Source organism: Cyclopterus lumpus, chromosome 7, assembly GCF_009769545.1.
Source record: "Cyclopterus lumpus isolate fCycLum1 chromosome 7, fCycLum1.pri, whole genome shotgun sequence".
NCBI classification, from domain to species: domain Eukaryota; kingdom Metazoa; phylum Chordata; class Actinopteri; order Perciformes; family Cyclopteridae; genus Cyclopterus; species Cyclopterus lumpus.
Genome location: NC_046972.1, coordinates 2,757,768 through 2,776,341, shown reverse-complemented (window position 1 = coordinate 2,776,341; position 18,574 = coordinate 2,757,768). Strand labels below are relative to the sequence as shown.

At 43.3% G+C, this 18,574-nt stretch overlaps 1 protein-coding gene across 1 annotated transcript; it reads left to right on the top strand.

Moving 5' to 3' along the window:
* Positions 1 to 6,819: 6,819 nt before the first annotated feature.
* stk35 (serine/threonine kinase 35) lies at positions 6,820 to 18,573 on the top strand. Its single transcript, XM_034537792.1, has 3 exons — positions 6,820 to 7,592; positions 8,973 to 9,770; positions 16,522 to 18,573. The coding sequence occupies exons 1-2, from the start codon at positions 7,028 to 7,030 to the stop codon at positions 9,713 to 9,715; spliced, it is 1,308 nt and encodes a 435-aa protein (XP_034393683.1). The 5' UTR covers positions 6,820 to 7,027; the 3' UTR covers positions 9,716 to 9,770; positions 16,522 to 18,573.
* Position 18,574: the final 1 nt, after the last annotated feature.

The window sequence follows — 18,574 nt, the reverse complement described above, 5'->3', positions numbered from 1 at the left end:
GAGGCCTTTTAGTCGATAGATCTGAACTCTCAGGGCCAACTGAAAGCCAACCATCTCCCTCCACAGACGCTCTATGGCATAATACACATCTGTCTTCTTTGACAGAAGCAGAATGATGTGTTGTATCTGTGAGGGCAAAGAAAGAAATGGAGGCCCTGAGATTTTCTCTTGGTAAAGAGGAACACTGAGTTCTGAGAAAGCTTTTGTGAGCCTGAGGCATGGAGGTAAGGATGGAGGAGTGATGACAAGAGGAAATTGGTAAGAAAGTGAACAAACTCTAGATGGGGATGGTTTTGTAGAGCATGGCGAGACCATTTACCTTAACGAGGTACGTTGACCGGCTCACGGCACTAGTTCAAGCAGTGGCGGGGCCATGACCTCAGCTTGGGCCTCCCAACAGCTGTTGGTCTCCACGATTCGAAGCGCACAGGCGCAATCTACTTCCTGGGTGTTTGAGGGTTTACGGTGGAACGAGAACAGGGCCTTCAATCCGCGAACGCGTCGTGGAAAATTCCGTGACATGTAGCTGATGTCATCTTGTGGCACTTGTGCTACTGACTGGGACTTTGACACACATGCACAGCACTAAAGTAGGACGATAACACTCAGAATCAGGAATCCAGAACAAGAAAGCATTGAAACTAACATGATTATATTATTGAAAGTATCAAATTAAAGCAGTCCTCAATTATTTAACTCAAACGGAGCTTCATCGTGCCATGTAATAAGCTAATTCAGTCAAAAGAAATAATAAATATTACTGGGAAATTGCAGGAGGCAGCAGTTGTTGACCGGTTATCCAAATCAAACAGTACAGCAGCTTCCTGTCTGGATAAAGATATGTTTCTCACCAGGAGCTGTTGGCCTGGTTGGTTGGAGTGAAACCCGTGAAGTCCTGTGTTATCGGATGCCACAGGATTCCACACCTCTGATTTCCTCCTGTGTGACGTAGTACGGTGTCAGTCATGGAAGAGAATAAGGTCACTGCAACAAGCCCGAAAGCCACATTCAAGACCCATTTTTAGTATCGACAATTCTACAAATAGTAGTGTTACTACTATACAATAACAAATATGAGTTTAATAAGAGGTCTTTCAAATTTAGCATTTCTGAGATTTTACAATCATAACCACACAAATCGCTTATGAAGTAATTTAATTGTTATTTAGTGTTTTTTTGTATTGATCATATTGAACCAGACACACCACTTGGTTGGTGACCGTCGGGAGAAGAGCGGAGACAGCTTTTCTATCAAGAGAAGCCTTCAGTGCCGTTGTTTGCTCTTCTGTCAGTGAAGATTTACTCTCCAGTGTAACTGATGCTATTGCGGCATCGAGGCCCTCCTCTCTAGGAGCTCACCTTTGTCTAATCCCCTACACCTCCCCAATAGTCTTTAATCCCTCTATTCTGCTGTCTCTGTGCATTGCAGTGTATTCAGCCCAAATGGAAATAAATAATATGAACTTTGAATACATTTCTAACAGAACTAAGGCTCACAATGGTCCATCGTCGTGTTTTATATCCTTGTGAGTCCCATGTCTGTCCATATTCACACATCAAAAATCCAAACAATTATTGTACTATATTACTGTACTCTTTGTGTAATATTTGATGTGGTTATGTCATCTTGTGTACAGTGGGTAATAATTAAATCAACATGGAGTTGAAAACATTGAGAATAAAAAACTCAGACTTAAAAAACAAAGACATTCATCAGAGAGCTGTATCACCTCCAGATAATACAACTCACCAAGACAAAAGACATGCACCAATAGCACCACCATATCTCCATCCGTGCAGTTCTACCTCAGCGGTATTGGACTTCCCGTTGCCGTGGTAACACCGGGCAAAGAGATGTGGTTGTGAGTCAGAAGCTAAAGTAAATGTCCCTGAAACTTGTGAAAGCTATTTATCCGGGAGCGGAACAGGCAAAATAATACAGCCAGAACTCTGGTCTAACACAAAACCTCTGCAGGCAAGGGTCAGAGCCACACACACACACACATACACACACACAGACACACACACACACACACACACACACACACACACACGAGAATGGAGCATGAATATCCACCTCCACTTGATGATGACGGTGTCTCTCTCTGCACACACACACACCTCTTCTTGAGCACTATCACGTTGCTCCAATTCTCATGGCGCTCTCTTTCAGATACGGATAGAAGGGTTTTACATGAATCATTGATGTTTACAACAAAATTCTGTATGAAAACATTGGCATCATACGGCGACTCAAACACTTTCAAATCTGATCATTTTCATAAAAGTACTTCAGTGCGTTCTCCAGAGCGTCATCTCCGACAAGGGTGAAGGCCAGACATGTGGAGGAGGTCGTTCAAAATTAGGCTCATCCTTCTTTTGATGCTTTCTCAGGATACTCATTTCTCAGCAGGTGAAAAACGATTCTGTAAATTGCAATCTGCATGATGTTATTCCCGCTCAGCCACAAGAGGTCAGGGCTGCATGCTTTTCCGGTCCTCACCGTCTCCGTGACTGTAAACTCATTACAGTGAGATGCCTCACATTATGTGTAATGGTCCAAAAGAGGATTACTGCATCTAAACAGGCTTCGTGCATCTCTTTTATTTTTATTAGATTAGATTCTTAGACGTCTTTCTGCACGTCAGGAGGCGTGGACAGCAAGAATAATGATGGCAGTGATTGGTTTGCGATCACTTTCCATCGGGCTTCATTGAGTCAAAATTAGCTCCACTTACAGTAATACGTACACATTAATTTATTCGTAATAATAATCTAATAATATTGAGTAATATTGAATTGAGCATTGAGTGGTTTTACTTGTTCCACTTTAAAGTGTAACTTTACTCCCAGGTCTGAGCTTAAGTCGACCTGCTATATAATTTTAAGCTTTAAGCTTTGATACAGGGTCGACAGATATGACAGCTGCAGTAACTTGAACAGTAGCATGAGGCACTGAATTTGATGAATTTACAGTTTAACAGACCATAAATGGGACAAGAGTTATGAAGAGTATCATGGCGGCTGCTGAAGTAGTCACAAAATACAATCTATTGTTTTTATATGGACAGAAATCCGTTTTTATTGTGTCGCTCGATGCTAATGGGAAGTACGTTGGAATCCCTTTTTGTGGTGGACGCACAAATTACACACATCCACGTGACTGTGAAAAGGTCAGCAATTAAATATTTAAAAAGACCAGTTAAGAAAGGTGGGAGGGGAAAGGTATGGATTTACAAACTCAGGACTTTCAACAGCGAGAGCGATGCAACAAGTGTCGTTGATTTGTTGCCTCAACGTAACTTTTGTAGCGGTTTTAATAAACGTCAGTGGTTTTGTTGCCCAACATATTTTTACATATTTAAGCCCAACTATGACCTTTTTCCTAAACCTAACTTTGATTTTGTAACTTAATGTTACCTCGAAAAATCTAAAAATAAATCAGCAATTTGTGTCTCTGTACATGAAACCACAAACTGCTCTCGGCTGTAGTCTCATCACCTTATGCGATGTTTTCCTTGTTTTTGGGCTCTTATTCTGAACTCAAGATGGCTAACTCATAATACATGATCATAGTTAACACCGACCAGACTGCAATTATAATCAGATGAACTAAGCAATGGCTCTGAGAATACCTGGTCAGAGGTAGCTAAATAAAGGACTTGATTAAGTGCCAGAAGGCCTCCTGCTTGCTTCTGATTCACATTCATACTCACCATCCAGCCTGTATTATTAGCTAGCATGTCCATCATGACAGCGGTTAAGCTAAAGAGGCCATCGCTCCCTGTCTGTTTCCTTTACACCTACACAAGGATTTTTTATGACGTTAGCGGTTTCATCTGGCAATGAATGCACCACGTCTCGGCTGAGATATTGCTAGCTAACGTTAGCTCAGCAAAGTGCAAATGCTAACTTCGTACATTGACAAAAGAAGTAACAAGATTTATAGAACGTTATACAATTTGACATTTGGTGCCTCCTGACAACGAGAGGGAGTGCACTAGCTAGTTAGCCCTGCTTGTTATATTCTGTTCTATGAATAATGTAAATATGAATGCATGTTACAAGTTGACTTTGAACAAAGTGGATGTCCATTAACATCGTATCAACGTGGATATGATGTGTGGATGTGCATGCAGCACAACGGCAACATCCTCGATCGGTTCTGGCTGCATACCTTTGTGGCATGTCTCACCCCTCGCTCTCCTCTTGTTTTCTGTCTGTCTTCTCACTATCAATACTATGAAGATATCATCTTTTTATGTCTTTCAACCTTAACCTGAGACGCTACGTACAAAAACATTGTTTTCCATGCACTGGTCAAGATTTTTGACTATTTTCTTTCCAAAATATGTCTTTTCTCAGACTAGTGGAAAGAGAAAAAATGTAATTCAAAATACACATAAAGGTGTTTACTAAATTGTGCATCTGTAGATTATTCCTACATTTACTAAAATGCCTAATTTACATATTTCAAACATAACCTTTAAGAAAAACTTTTAATACCAAAAAGGAATTGTCTGAATAGACTGTCAAATAAGGGAGTTCATAGTAATATCTATTAGTTTATTTGTGTTACTCTATACACCTGTAATGTTTCCAAAATGTATAGACTTTATAGACTATAGTCGGTTTATCTAAATATGTTTTTTCTCAGGTTCTGAGTCAGAGATCTCCACTTCAGTAGCTCTTACATACATCAAACCTTCCAGTTTTATTCCTCTCTATATTCTGAAGCTTTAATATATCATTCATATAGTCTAATTTATACAACATGTATTACTGAAAACATGCAGACATGTTTATGGCTGTTGATAGTATCTTTATACAAGTTATACAAAGAGATATCCCAAATCCCTTCTGGAAAAAAACATTGACTCTATCATAACCACCAAATGAAACAAGAATGTTGAACCTCACTTTATCCAATGTTCACATTTCTGTTGTGGATATGCATGTAAATGAATACATATTTGAAAAGATAAAGCCTCATTTGCATATTTAAATATGTTCAACATTTGTTCAACATAATTGTGTTAATGTCAGTATTAATCAACCGGGGGAGTTGCATGGCGATATCAATTTGTTAAAGGATGGACCCTATTCACCTGTAGTGTTTCCCGTACTAAGTAAACTGAAAGTTTCTTGTGTAAAACATATGGTTGCATATTGTTATTTTTGTGCCAAATGAAGGTTTGAAGTTCATACGTTTTACGACAGTCCCGTGTGACACTTGATAAATAAACTGAGTATGCATTGCCTTGCAAAGTGAAGAGTATATGAAGCTGTGCCCTCAGTCAGATTCCTGCTGATTGCAGTGAATTCCCCTTTTGATTAGAGCCACAAATAAAGCTTTTCTGGCCACTGAGCTGTGACAATAGATGGTCTGCTCTCTCAGTCCAGCCAGCCTGGTATGCAGGGCAATGACCACAATGGGATGGCATAATACAAAGGCAGGACTTGTTTATGTCTGACAGTGCTGGGTTTTTAGCCCTGCTAGCAAAGCAAAGGGCCCTCGGGGCTTGTTTGGGTGTAAGGAATAGCGTGAACTCCAGGGGCTCACTAACAATTCATAATTTGATCATCTCAAATCAGCAAATCCCTGCTAGTCTTTTTTGTGTTTTTTTAATTTTTAATTTGTGAAAATACAGCAGAAAACCCATATAATAGAAATGAAACAGATGTGACTTACCCTCGACTTTCCCTCGACTCAATTTAAAAAAAGAACAGTAAACAGAAGAGAACAAAAATATTTAGAACATGACTTAGATGGCCTATGCTCCAATGAATCGATGTACACCTGGAAGTCATTGCAGACAGGTGAGAAGTTAAACCACTGAGGGTCAGCAAAAAAAGGTGATGATACGTTGCTCTTTAATAAACAGGTGACCAATCCAAGTGTGTGAACATGGGGGCTTTAATAGAGGCACAGAACACACTGTTGGCCCCTGGACGTGCAGGTTAATCTGGGTGTGCCTCTTCAACACATCTGGGATCTCAAATCAAGGAATGACCTATTACTATTTTATAAATGCAAAAATGATGCGTCATATATTTAATGGCCATTCAAGATTATTTGTTTGTGTCAACATATGCTCATAGTACACATGTCTATACTATGTCTATACTATACTCTATGTATCTATGTCTATACTATACTGTATGCACAAATGAACTACATTACATGTATACCACTTTTATGTCTTGGATATGATACCGTATACTGTACATTTCACAATTGTTTTAGCAATCTTGGTTGAGTTTACAGTCAACCGGGCGTTAACTATAAATATATGCATTACAAATGATGCAATGAAATACAAATGTAAGTACAGTTTACAAACAGTATAACTAGACAGGTAACATAATAATGATATATTATATCATTTATAAACTAATCGAATATTTTGTAAAACTGTATCTGTGTTGCTAGAATTTCCTGAGATGGCACTAATAATAACCTTAGTATTGTAACCTTGGTTTTGTTGTCACACCTGATGTTGTGGTAAGCTATGGAGGAGGTGGAGCACACTTTACCCATGACGGGTCTCTGCACAAGGTGTACACGTGAACCCGCCCCTCTGTGTTTGTTTACCCATCGTACTCTGTATAATTTACTCTGAAAAGCATTTCAAACCACAACTCTGCGGTGATAACGTACCCCTATCACGACTGGTGTCCTATTTCAAAATAAAAACAAAAGTAGCGTGCTCCGAGCACGGTGCGCTCTGTTTCCCCCACCCCTTTTTCACCAAAACCGGATCTCGGCCTGGGGAGCTGGTTCCTCCCACCGCCAATCACCGCGTGGCTGAAGGAGCACGCCACGCCCTCCGTTCTCCGTGGGAGCTTGGACATTTTGTCTATGAAGGTAAACTGGTCCCTACTGTTCGTCACCAACAGCGACAAAGCTCCACGCTGCTGACAGGCTGGCGTGTAACCTCTCCGGACGTCAACCAGACAGACGTAAGGACGTCAAACTTTATTAGTTTAGAGTTTAAGTAATGAGAGATAAACACGTCCTCCCTTCATGCTTACTTTCAACAAAGAAGAAGTTATGGATATTTGCGACGGGAAGAAGAGGAGACAGGTAAGCGGCGGCGTGCGGGGCTGCAGGCGGAGCGTGGCCGTGAAGATGAAGCGGGAGGCGGGCAAAGTCCTCCGCTCCCTGACGGTGGAGGACAACAACCGTACGGAGCCCATGGAGGAGGTGGAGGAGGAGGACGACGACGACGACGACGACTGCTTCTCCATTAGCTTCCTCCGGAACGACCGGCTGGAGCCCGCCGTGGCGGTGTCTCCGCGCTACAGCCTGCTGCGGGAGGTCGGCCGGGGGAGCTACGGGGTGGTTTACGAGGCCGTGGCCCGGAAAACGGGAGCCAGGGTGGCGGTGAAGAGGCTCCAGTGCGACGCTCCGGAAAACGTGGAGCTGGCGCTGGCCGAGTTCTGGGCGCTGACGAGCCTCGAGAACCGGCACCAGAACGTGGTCCAGCTGGAGGAGTGCGTCCTGCAGAAGAAGGGCCTGGCGCAGAAGATGAGCCATGGGAACAAGAGGTCCAAGCAGTACCTGCGCCTGGTGGAGACCTCGCTCAAAGGTATGCGGGCTGCTGTCAAACTTATTCCTCAGTGCAATAGCAGTAATACCACACATGACGAAAAAATGCAGCATTTTGGGAGCTGCGAAGAATATATATGTTTAAGTGCTCCCTACTCCGAATGCACGTCTATTAATTTACAATAAATTGGCAGTGGTTTTGCTCATCCTTTCATTAAAGCTCACTAAATGCAGTTAGAAAGTGGGGACATGTGTATGTGTGTATATATATATATATATATATATATATATATATATATATATATATATATATATATATATATATATATATATATATATATATATATATATATATATATGGGGGTCTGTTTTGCTGATCCCTTTGGACCCCTGTGCCCGCCGCTATACGTCGCCTATAGGAGGCACAGAGAGGACACTGTGTCTCCCCCGGTAGAGAACACCGTGTACTACTTGGCAGCATGCAGCCCATGGCCTGGCGAGTTACATTCCCGACACTAAACAATGACGTTAAAGTGCCATGTGGGACGTTACAATGAAATGGTGCGGATTTATTTGATGAACGGTGCTTTTTTCTTTTTTCTCTTAACCCCCCCCTAAATAAATTTGTGTCATGGTTGTCACCGATCCATTTTGACCTACTTCCCTCTTCCTTTGTTATTGTAATAGAAGCCGGTGAATATATCTTCAAAGGATTTCAAATTTACAAAACTTAAATGCCAATGTGGACCTGTGCAGTAAAAAAAAAAAAACAAGTTCTAAGTGAATCTGTACGGTCTTTGTCTTTGTTCTTCTTTTAATAGCCTGGTTGTTACATAAGTGTCACCATTTGGGCTCTTGAAATGAAACCTTAATCTTGAGCCCACCATCCTTTCGTGGCCATAAAATGGTTGTAGGATTAACAACTCAAAGGATTGGTTTCTTTTTGCCCTCTTACCTGTTTGTTTTCATCTGTTTGACCTAGTTTCTAATGTGTAGAGCAAAGTCAACAGCAATACAGAGTGATCAGTAGGGCAGTGAGGGGGCACGAAATGCTGTTTGGACATTTGAAAGCCGAGTTTCACTGTTACCTCAAAGCTATATTTTATATATTAAAGAATTGATGTGTGAGAAAAATCCCCAGCGTCCAGGCTGATTGATCAGCTGATATCAGCTTATTGCAGATACAGTATAATGACCATTATCTTACAGTGTTACCATCAGGGTTCCCCTTTAGTGTTTAATAGAAAAGGTTGACCATTTCAACCGGGTTGAAATGTAGTCACACAGGCGACTCTCTTTAAAGTAGCATTGTTTTTTGTCAGGATGAGAACCACATCACCAAAGTTACTGTTTCTCTTCAAACATCACAGTTTGAATGTCTCACTAATCAGGTCATATGTGTCCATTCTGCCTGCTGCAGGGGAGCGCATCCTGGGTCACCCAGAGGAGCCGTGCTACCTCTGGTTCGTTATGGAGTTCTGCGAGGGCGGGGACCTCAACCAGTACATCTTGTCCCGTCGGCCCGACCCCCAGACCAACCGGAGCTTTATGCGCCAGTTGACGAGCGCCGTGGCATTCCTGCACAAGAACAACATCGTCCACCGGGACCTGAAGCCAGACAACATCCTCATCTCGCAGAAATCCGGCTCGCCCGTTCTCAAAGTGGCCGACTTCGGCCTCAGTAAAGTTTGCGCGGGCCTCAACTCCAAGAACAGCGAGGAACGCCCCGCAGCGGGGGCGGGCGGCAGAGGCAGCAACCAGAACAACATCATCAACATAAACAAGTTCTGGTTGTCGTCGGCTTGTGGCTCTGACTTCTACATGGCCCCCGAGGTGTGGGAGGGCCACTACACGGCCAAGGCCGACATCTTCGCCCTGGGCATCATCATTTGGGCGATGATCGAGCGGATCACCTTCATCGACGCAGAGTCCAAGCGCGAACTGCTGGGCACCTACATACGGCAGGGCACAGAGATTGTACCCGTCGGGGAGGCTCTGTTGGAGAACCCCAAGATGGTTCTCCACATCCCTCAAAAGGCCAGGAGCTCCATGTCTGAGGGGCTGAAGAAACTCCTCCAGGACATGCTTGCAGTCAACCCTCAGGACCGACCGGACGCCTTCCAGCTGGAGGTGCGGATGGGCCAAGTCACGTGTGCTGCGTGACGGCGCCCACCTTCCCAAAACCTCTCCTCAAAGAAGGGACCCCTTTCCTTCCCAGGTAAGCTTGACATCAGTGTTCCTAGGAATGCTCTCTTTAAAGCTGCAGTTGGTAACCTTGATTAAAAAAAAGTACTTTTTGTCATATTTTGCTCAAACCTGCCTTTTAATTATCTTTGAAAAAAGCGAGTTTCTCTGCCTCTTTTTAGTTTGAAAGATTCCACCGGGCCCGAAGCAAAACAACCAATCATAGCCGAGGAGACGCAGCTGTCAATCACTGTTTGTCAACTCCAATCAAACTGTCAAACTACTGCAACGCTGATTAAATATTAATCAAGATTATGTTTCTGCATTGTCTATATCTTGCCTCAAATGTTTTCAGAAACATATTTCAGTTACTGTAATCTTCAAAATGAAAAGGTTTCCTCCGGTCGGTGGGAGGAGCTTGGTTTTGGTTTGACTGTTTTGAACGTGGCAGCAGAATCTCCAACTTTCTAATTTGCAGCTAACCAGTTATTACAATATGTTTAAGAATGTTGATTCATATTTGATTTGCACTGCCTGGTTTGACAGTTTGATCAGCGTTCATGAGCAGTGACACTTCGTTAGACACTCCTCGACTCTGATTGGTCGTTTTTCCTTCAGGCGCAGTGGAATCTTCAAAGTGTCGTTGGGAGCACTAAAAGGAGACAGAGGAACTAGATTGTCTTTTACATATTATCTCACCAATCTTAGATAAAGGGAACACTGGTTGTTGGTAACCAGGGTGCTGACATCGGCTAATTTTATAACAAGTGAACACACAAAACCGTGCTATTGATAGGGATAACAAGATGAGTCAAGTGGAAGGTAGCTCACATGAGGTTTTGTGGAAGGGAGGAGGGATGGCGTGAGGGCGGCGTATGAGTACAGCTATTGATGTAGGCGGAAGGGAGGAGGACTCGAGCCGGGTACAACCCGAGCCTGGGGCAACAGCTTGGCTTAAAATCAAATACAGTCAGGGTGTGAGAGAGACACACGCTGAGAACAATGAGCTATTGGCAGAGATGCATTTATTAACAGCGAGGGATCGTCGGCACCGCACAACAGCACATGACGTTTTTTGGGTTTATATTAACACATCTAACAATTTGTTAAGAATTCTAACGCTGAATTCTGACGTCGCTTCCCATCACAATGTCGACTGCCTCACAAGTCACTTCCTCCTGTGATGTCTTTGTCCTTTTCACGTTGATTGGAAGCCACTTTCGACGGGTGCATCACAAGCTACTGCTTGCTTCTTCGTTGATTTGCATGTTTCCATGTTGGATTAGAACACCATCACTGCATTAATGTTGCTTATATATGTTGACATATACTAAGTATTACCGAATATAGCTTGCACGCATCATAGTATAACCCAATGGACGTTAGCGTTTCTAGCTCTCCTCAGGGATCAGCGGCTAGAAATCATTAATGAAAAAGCACTGTACAATTACAGGTCTATTTACCATTTACATATACATACAGTGGATGATTTCTTTTCATATTGTGACCAAATATTTTCAGTACAGTTTTTGGAAATGCTCCAACAGAATGTCGGCGCGCAGATTTTTTGGGGGGTAAATATTTATAACTTTTACTTAATCAGGACCTAGCCTCACCCACTTTCTAAAGAGGTACATATTTTGGAAGATTCCCCCCCCCCCCAACTAACTTTGTTTCTGCTACACTGCCCAAGTGTCCCCGTAAGATGTTAATTGTCTCAGTTTGCTATTTAGAGCGTAAACTCCTTGTCGCACATCAATCAGCCGCTGAGTGGATGTTCAGTGACCCAAAACCGCCCGTCTGTTTGTTTGAACCTGAACCCACCATTGACTGGAGCTAAGTCTGCGTTTGTTTGACCATTACCTCTCCAATCCTGTGCTCATTATCTGTTAACCCCTTACTTCAAGCCCCCCCCAGACGACCCTGCCAGATCGCCCTGTGACGTAACAACTCCCAGCTGTCAGCAGAGTAGACTGAGGGTGTTGCTGCAGATCGGCTTTGTTCTTGTGCGGCATGATGGGATGTTGCATGTTATGCAAGAGGAGGGAGAGTGGGACGGGACGGGGGGGGGGGGGGTTAGAGGCGAGAGAGCTGTCGGGAGCTGGTTTACCGAGTGTTCAGCTAAAGATACTCGCATCACTGGCGAGTCGAGCGTGTCGTCGTCAATGACATGCCAATAGCTAATGCCAACATGCTCATCAGCATTAGTTGTTGTTGTTGTTGTTGTTGTTGTTGTTCCAACGCTACCTCATTAACGCTAGCTAAACTAGCTAGCGTTATTTAGCTAACTTCACGGCGCCTCTCAACTTTCCAGTGGTGGAAAGTAACTAAGTACATTTACTCAAGCACTCTACCCCGGGTACAAATTTACTGACTATTTTTATTTCATACTACTTTAAACTCAACATTTCAGAAGCAAATATCGTAGTTTTTACCTCACTACATTTATTTGACAGCTTTATATTATGTATTGTCAGTCTAAATCTGCAAAGTAACTAACTAACCAGTAATTACAATACAACCTTTACCAGCAACAACATTAAAGTGATAAACGCATCATTAAAATCCAATAATAGGATATATATATATATATATATTTGTCTGACATGTGCCATTTTGCATGTACTTAATGAGTACTTTACTTTTGGAACTTTTCAGTACATTCTGTGAGATGATGGTCAGTCGTCTCTATTTTAGATAAAAGAATGAAGACGAAAAAGAATGATGCTGTGATCAAAGCTTTGTTTTTCAGTGCAAACATAGTGAAGCATATCTTATCTTAAACTGACTGGTTGTGAAAACTTACCCAAAAATATTTTCTTTTAGAAATATTCGTTCTAAACCTAAACCTCCACATTACACTTCATAACCTAAATGAGGTGGCAGCTGACTCTTGGCTTTATTGTATGCCATTCCCACTACATCTATTATATTATATCTATCCGTAAATATAAATTCTAGGTTTTCTGTTTTAAAAAGTACAAACGTAAGCAAATCTCAAGGGCGGTTTGTTTACACCAGTTCTCTGCCGTCATTGCGGTTATTTAATTATTTGTATTTCAGCCTGACCGACCATAACATTTTATTTTCAGTAAGTAGGAGTGACGACGTGTGATTCCCTTCTTGTGGTAGTGCTGCTTTAAAAAAAAAAAACGTTTTGTTACAACTGAATATAAATACTAAATATTTAATGACCTGCATCAGGAATGGGGAAAGTGTAATGACATGTTAAAATAACATGATATAATTTTCAGCATCATATCGTCACTATCTGTTTTGTGTGACTGCCCCCTGCCCATCTATCTCACCCCTACTCCTTGCCCCCCCCCCCCCCCCTCTCACTGCTGGACAATGAGAGTGCCGCTTCTGGTTCAGGGCTTATGGAGGCTTGCTTCTGGAACATTTTGTCCTCTCGCTGTCTGCCAGCTTCGTGCAGCCTCTGTCTAAACCAGGCCAGGGTACTGTAAGCCCCGGTACCACACGTGTACACAGTCCTCACTCTGGGAATCCTTTTTGATTCCACCGGTGGCACGGACAGGCTTTTTGCAAGTCGGGGCATTGTCAGGGTGTTGTCCTCGCACTGCACGCATGAGCTTCCCCACTGTAACAAACACACTGAGGCCTTCAAACACAGTTGAGGAATTTTCTCTTTGCACGAGTCTGCCATCTTATGTGAACACGTAGACAAAAGACAGCGGGGTGTGTGAGGATGCTGCTGCTGCTCCCCTAAAGGAAATGGAGTAGCTTGGACCGCGGTTTGAAGGCCGGGTACACTATGTTCTGCGTTGTCTCAGTTAGGCAGGGGTTATTAAAGAGGGGCGGAGAAACGCCAGAGGCAGGCCACCTTTTATATGTTTTTGGGAGTAGGAGTTATGAGCGCATTGGCGTTCTTATGCAACCTTGTTGTAAAAGTGAGCATTCAGTGGCTGAGGAGGTTGTAAATATTTTCTTTCAGGCCCTCAGGGTTCAGAGAGAGAGAGAACTGCCAGAACGAGTTCTGGTGGAGCGCATCTTTGTGTTTATACAAAAGGAAGCGTGTGAGCCAAAAGTTTTTTATGTAATTTGTTCATAAAAAAAACAAAACTCTGGAGCCTTCTATCACCCTACACTGTCCAGGAAACCCCGTCATCCCACGGTGCTCTGGAATAACATGGATCCTCATCTTTTCCACTCCGCTGTCCCCATTCATGGTGCCTGTGTTGCACCTAATGGGCTGTAAGCTCTTTACACCGTGTTAATCTCCTCACAGTGTGCCATCTATCACAGGCTGAGCATCCCAAGCCACTGCTGGCGCCGTATTTGGGCCTCGCGGCGGATTGTCTTCAATACTCTAGTACAATGTTCTATCGACAGCTCCTAATATTTGAGCGGTTGCCCCACAGCTGACAGGGTTCACTTTGACCTGTAAATAATAGATGTAAAGAGACGCTTGCTGCATCTGTTGCAGGGGGCACAGATTGGCCCCCCCTCCCTCCGATATTACTTTAGGGTTTCACGGATTTGCTCCGTCGCCGCCGCCATCGACTGTGCCCTCTGTCCCGAGACTAAATGAGAGCCTAAGAACTTCAAGATGGCAGGATTACCCGCGGGGCGCAGATGGTGGAACGAACAAACAGAGAAACAAACCTTGAACCAATGCGGGGCTCGGCCGTGGCAAATATTTGTCCTGGTTCACATTTTGTTCTAATTTTTTAACCGTACAAAACCTTCTCATTTGTCTAATTTCTCTATTTTCAAGACTCTATATATACAGAAAGTGTTTAGACAAATATGTTCAGTTTGCCAGGCGTTATTCTAGATAACTGATCATGACAGAATGACGCACTCTGTGGCCGTTTTACTAGAAAGCATAAATCCTGAAAGTCATAAGACCCTTGAAATATATAAGAGCCAATAGTCGTCTGCTGCTATATGAATTCTCTGATTGCCGCCTTTAGAACCGTTGACGTTGTGAGTGCCCTTCTAGTTATTAAAGGTGATCTTCGTATTGCACAACCTTGTTAGTTGCTGGGAATACTTTGTCCGTTTTTTTAATCAAGAAGAGCTGAGAGGCACACACCTTCAACTGGCATAATGAAGAGTTCTAAATGTGAATGCCAGCCAAGAGGAATGTGTTGGTTTGCCTCAAGGTCCACAAAACCACCCGGGGCTCGTGATGAAACGGCACACCCGCTCCCTCTCCAACTGGTTATCATAGAGAGCTGTTAGAGAACCGAATCCTGAGCTCACAAGAAACCAGCCCCCACCACTTCCCCAAACATACCGGTCTCTGCTGGTTTTTTAACGAGGTAGTCTGCGTTTGGGTTATGCAACGGCAAATGGCTGGCAGGCTGACTGAGGAGGCAGCAGGCCTCAGTCTGTCCAGGATCTGCAGGGCTCCGACATTCACCTTGTTTTCTTTGTCCTTCCTATTGATGGAGCAGTAGTATCTCCCACAGGGAGATAAGCAGAACAATGATTTGACCAGAAGGCTTTTAAACTCTTCCACACACCGGTGTGTTGTGCACCTTTAACTGCAAATGTATAGTCTATTTTCTGGAAAGAACTATGCACTGTAGGAAAATGTAGATGCGTTATCAATTTTCAACCTCCAAATAGCACAATAAACTCTGACAAATGTTTCAGACCTTTGCTTCGGTTTTCCTATCATCAGAATATAATTACATAGTTATTTGCAGGACACTTCCCAGCAGAATTATTAAGACATTTTAGAGCTGCCAAAGTAAAGCCTGACTGCAAAAGATAGCTAAATGTTCCAGGTAAGGACAGTTTGGGTCCCAGACTAGTAGATATGGAGCTTGCTTTCTCCTCTTTAATACCAGCTACACTTTGGTGGAAAGCAGAGCAGCAAACAGATCAGTCTTCTAAAGGAAGACTTTCCTCTTATCAAAGTGTTGCTGAAGAGCGGGTCGTAGTGGCAAACATTTACTGAAGGATTAATCCCAATAACTCCTGGTCTTTCGTTCACTGTAGAAATTCCGAATATAACAATGATATTTCGTTTGCACTGCTGCTGTGGAGTCACGTAACCCATTATTATCTATGGTGAGGCGTGTAGTCAGGTATGCGAGGTCCTTAAACACGAATACAACGTTCCCTCACAGCTGCTCTCGCAAAACTAAAACTAAAAACTGCTGAGTGCTGAAGAATTAGATCCACAACAGAGATTTCACCTCGGGGCACCACAGACTCATTGGCTGGTCAACCACAGATTTCAGAAGCCGATGGTAAACAGAACAGGGTTCTCTGACTCATCCCCGGCCTGGCTTTTAGCATGCCAGGATACTTTCCCCCTTCCAATAGGACCATATTGTGAACAGTGTACTGTATTACACTGTAAACATATAAGGAATTCAGAGTTCTCATCCTCAGCAGTGACATAAGCACTTTCCATGTGTCCATTCAGCACATCCGCCCTGATTCACCGTCTCCGACATGCACGCTTCCTGCTAAGCTGACCCACTTGTGCTCATGCCATGTGCTGTGAGGCTTATGCAACCCGTGAGGAGAGCAACAAACCGCTGCTAGCGTGAGCCGTGGCACGCCAGCCTGCTGGGCTATTATTAGAGCACAGCGCCAAGCTATTTACCCACTCAGTCCTTGTATGCACAGTACTCTATGATTATTTATCAGTGAACATTATCTTGTGAATGCACCACCAGTCAACCATACAATATAGGTATTAAGATATTGTCTATCACAGAAACCCGATGGTAGGCAACGGTGTTATCAAACCCTTTTCTTGTTGCTCCATGCTGACCTGTTCGTACTTTGTGTCCCTGCAGCTTTGTTTACGACATGGACGTGGACTCCGATGGAAACAAAAGAAACTGACAAACTGAATTGTGAAGAATCCACAGTCATGACTTGAGCGGGAAGCGATGGACCGGCCAATGATTCCAAAAACCTGGGATAGGAACCGTATGCAAAACCAGACCACAGCAGTGCACTTCAGGTCGTTCCAGGCGGAGCTGAGGACATTTAACGGGTGGATGATGGATGCGACGGCCAGGTTTATGACATGCGTTGTTTTATATTTGTCGATGTTTGTCCCCAACAGCCCCAGAGTAGGCCTGCTCTTCCTTTAACACGTGTAATGTGAAGGTAACGTACTGGACTGTACCAGCACCTTGAGGTCACAGCGTCACTTTGCTGATGACGGTATGTGAACCACACGACGCTACCAGTCTGCTGCGCCGCCCTGTACAACCCCGTGCCTTAAAGATGATTCACACCAAGTGCGATTTGATCTCGATTTAAAATGATCCGGTGAGTTAAAACTCAAACGAAAAATCACACTTATGTCTCGCGCAGATTTACTTTATGCAGAAAACCCCCGCAATTTACCAATAGAATATTTGGCTTTTAGTGATGTCACACTTTTTAGCAACAGTCCCCAAGGGGCCTCAATAATGTCGAGCGGGAATGCGATCCGCCGGTGGCCGTCCTCTCAAAAAGCTCACGTGCATTCACGATGCTCAAACTGAAACTGTGACTAGAAGGAAGAAATGGTATCCGTGTCAAATGTACGCTCGAGTTATGAAAGGTTATTTCTCCAATCTGTGGCGGGCAGAAAAAGCGTGACTGATGTTGTATCGAACGTGTTCGATAGCAATGCCACCTTTTCCAGGTAGCAGGCCGGTATCGGCTCCACACAACACTGTGCTACTGTAACCAAACAATGTCCTGCAAGGGAGTTTAGTTTAGTGCTCATGTTCCTGTTGAATCCAAAGAGCACCTGTTGAATACAATTGGTGTATATCCGTTTAGATTGAAATTAATGTGTGACCAAGAAACCATCAGCCGATGGCTGTTATGTTGGTAACTTTGTACTAAATGTTTGGTTGTTGTTGTTCTTCCTTTTACATTAAGGTTGAGTGACGTTTTAGGAGTGGAGTACAATACAATGTAAAGTCAATGGGTAACCTGCAATCCTCATGAAGAGATAGTGAGACATTGATCTGTACTCCACCTTGAGAGTTTGAAGGGTTCTGATTGGTGTGATATGAACAGTGGTTAATGGCCGTCTGATTCGGATTATTTCCACATTTGCCATGTGGAAATAATCCCCACAGAGCAGCCGCATCCTGACTGTCCCCTCGACTTCCTTCCTGTCTTTACTGAAGTGCTTCGAGCTCTCACGTCACGCTGCGTGGAACACGTTCGGTTAGTTGCTGATCCACATGATGGTACTTGAAGCAACCGGGTTAGATGCAAAGAACAAAATGCAAAAGTTCCAAATGCACAGAATAATTGAAACGAGCAGAGAGCGGTTAGAAGTATAGCAGTGAGTCTGACAAGAAGGTTTCTGTATGTTCTGGACCTACACAGCTCTGCTGGCCTTTACTCTCAAACACAGACCACAGTTCAGTGACTCAGCAGGTTTAAAGGGGCGGTTCACCCCAAAGTCAAATAGGTAACAGGTCAAACTGGATATGGCATTGCTGTGGTGATAAGCTAGCTGAGGATCTTAACATCTGCTTCACACTGTCCACCTCCCCTGTTGTCACTGTCTTTGTTTCTCTGAGCCGTTTCATTTAGCTCTCTTAAAACTAGTAATGATTCCACTTGAAAGACACTTAACACTATGCAAAATGTCCCACTGCCTCACCGTAAACACCGTACAGACACAATCGTGTGGAACATCTTTTCTCTTTTTAGTGCATATATTTCCAGTGTGTACAGAAAAGTACGTTTTGTTCAATAAGAACGGGATTTTTGTTATTGAAGCTGACAGGAGCCATTCGGTGTTTGAGAAAGCATCGTGTTTTGCTGTAAATATGTTTGACAACTTTTCTTGGAATAAAATGATCAAATCCTGTCTGGATTATAAATGTG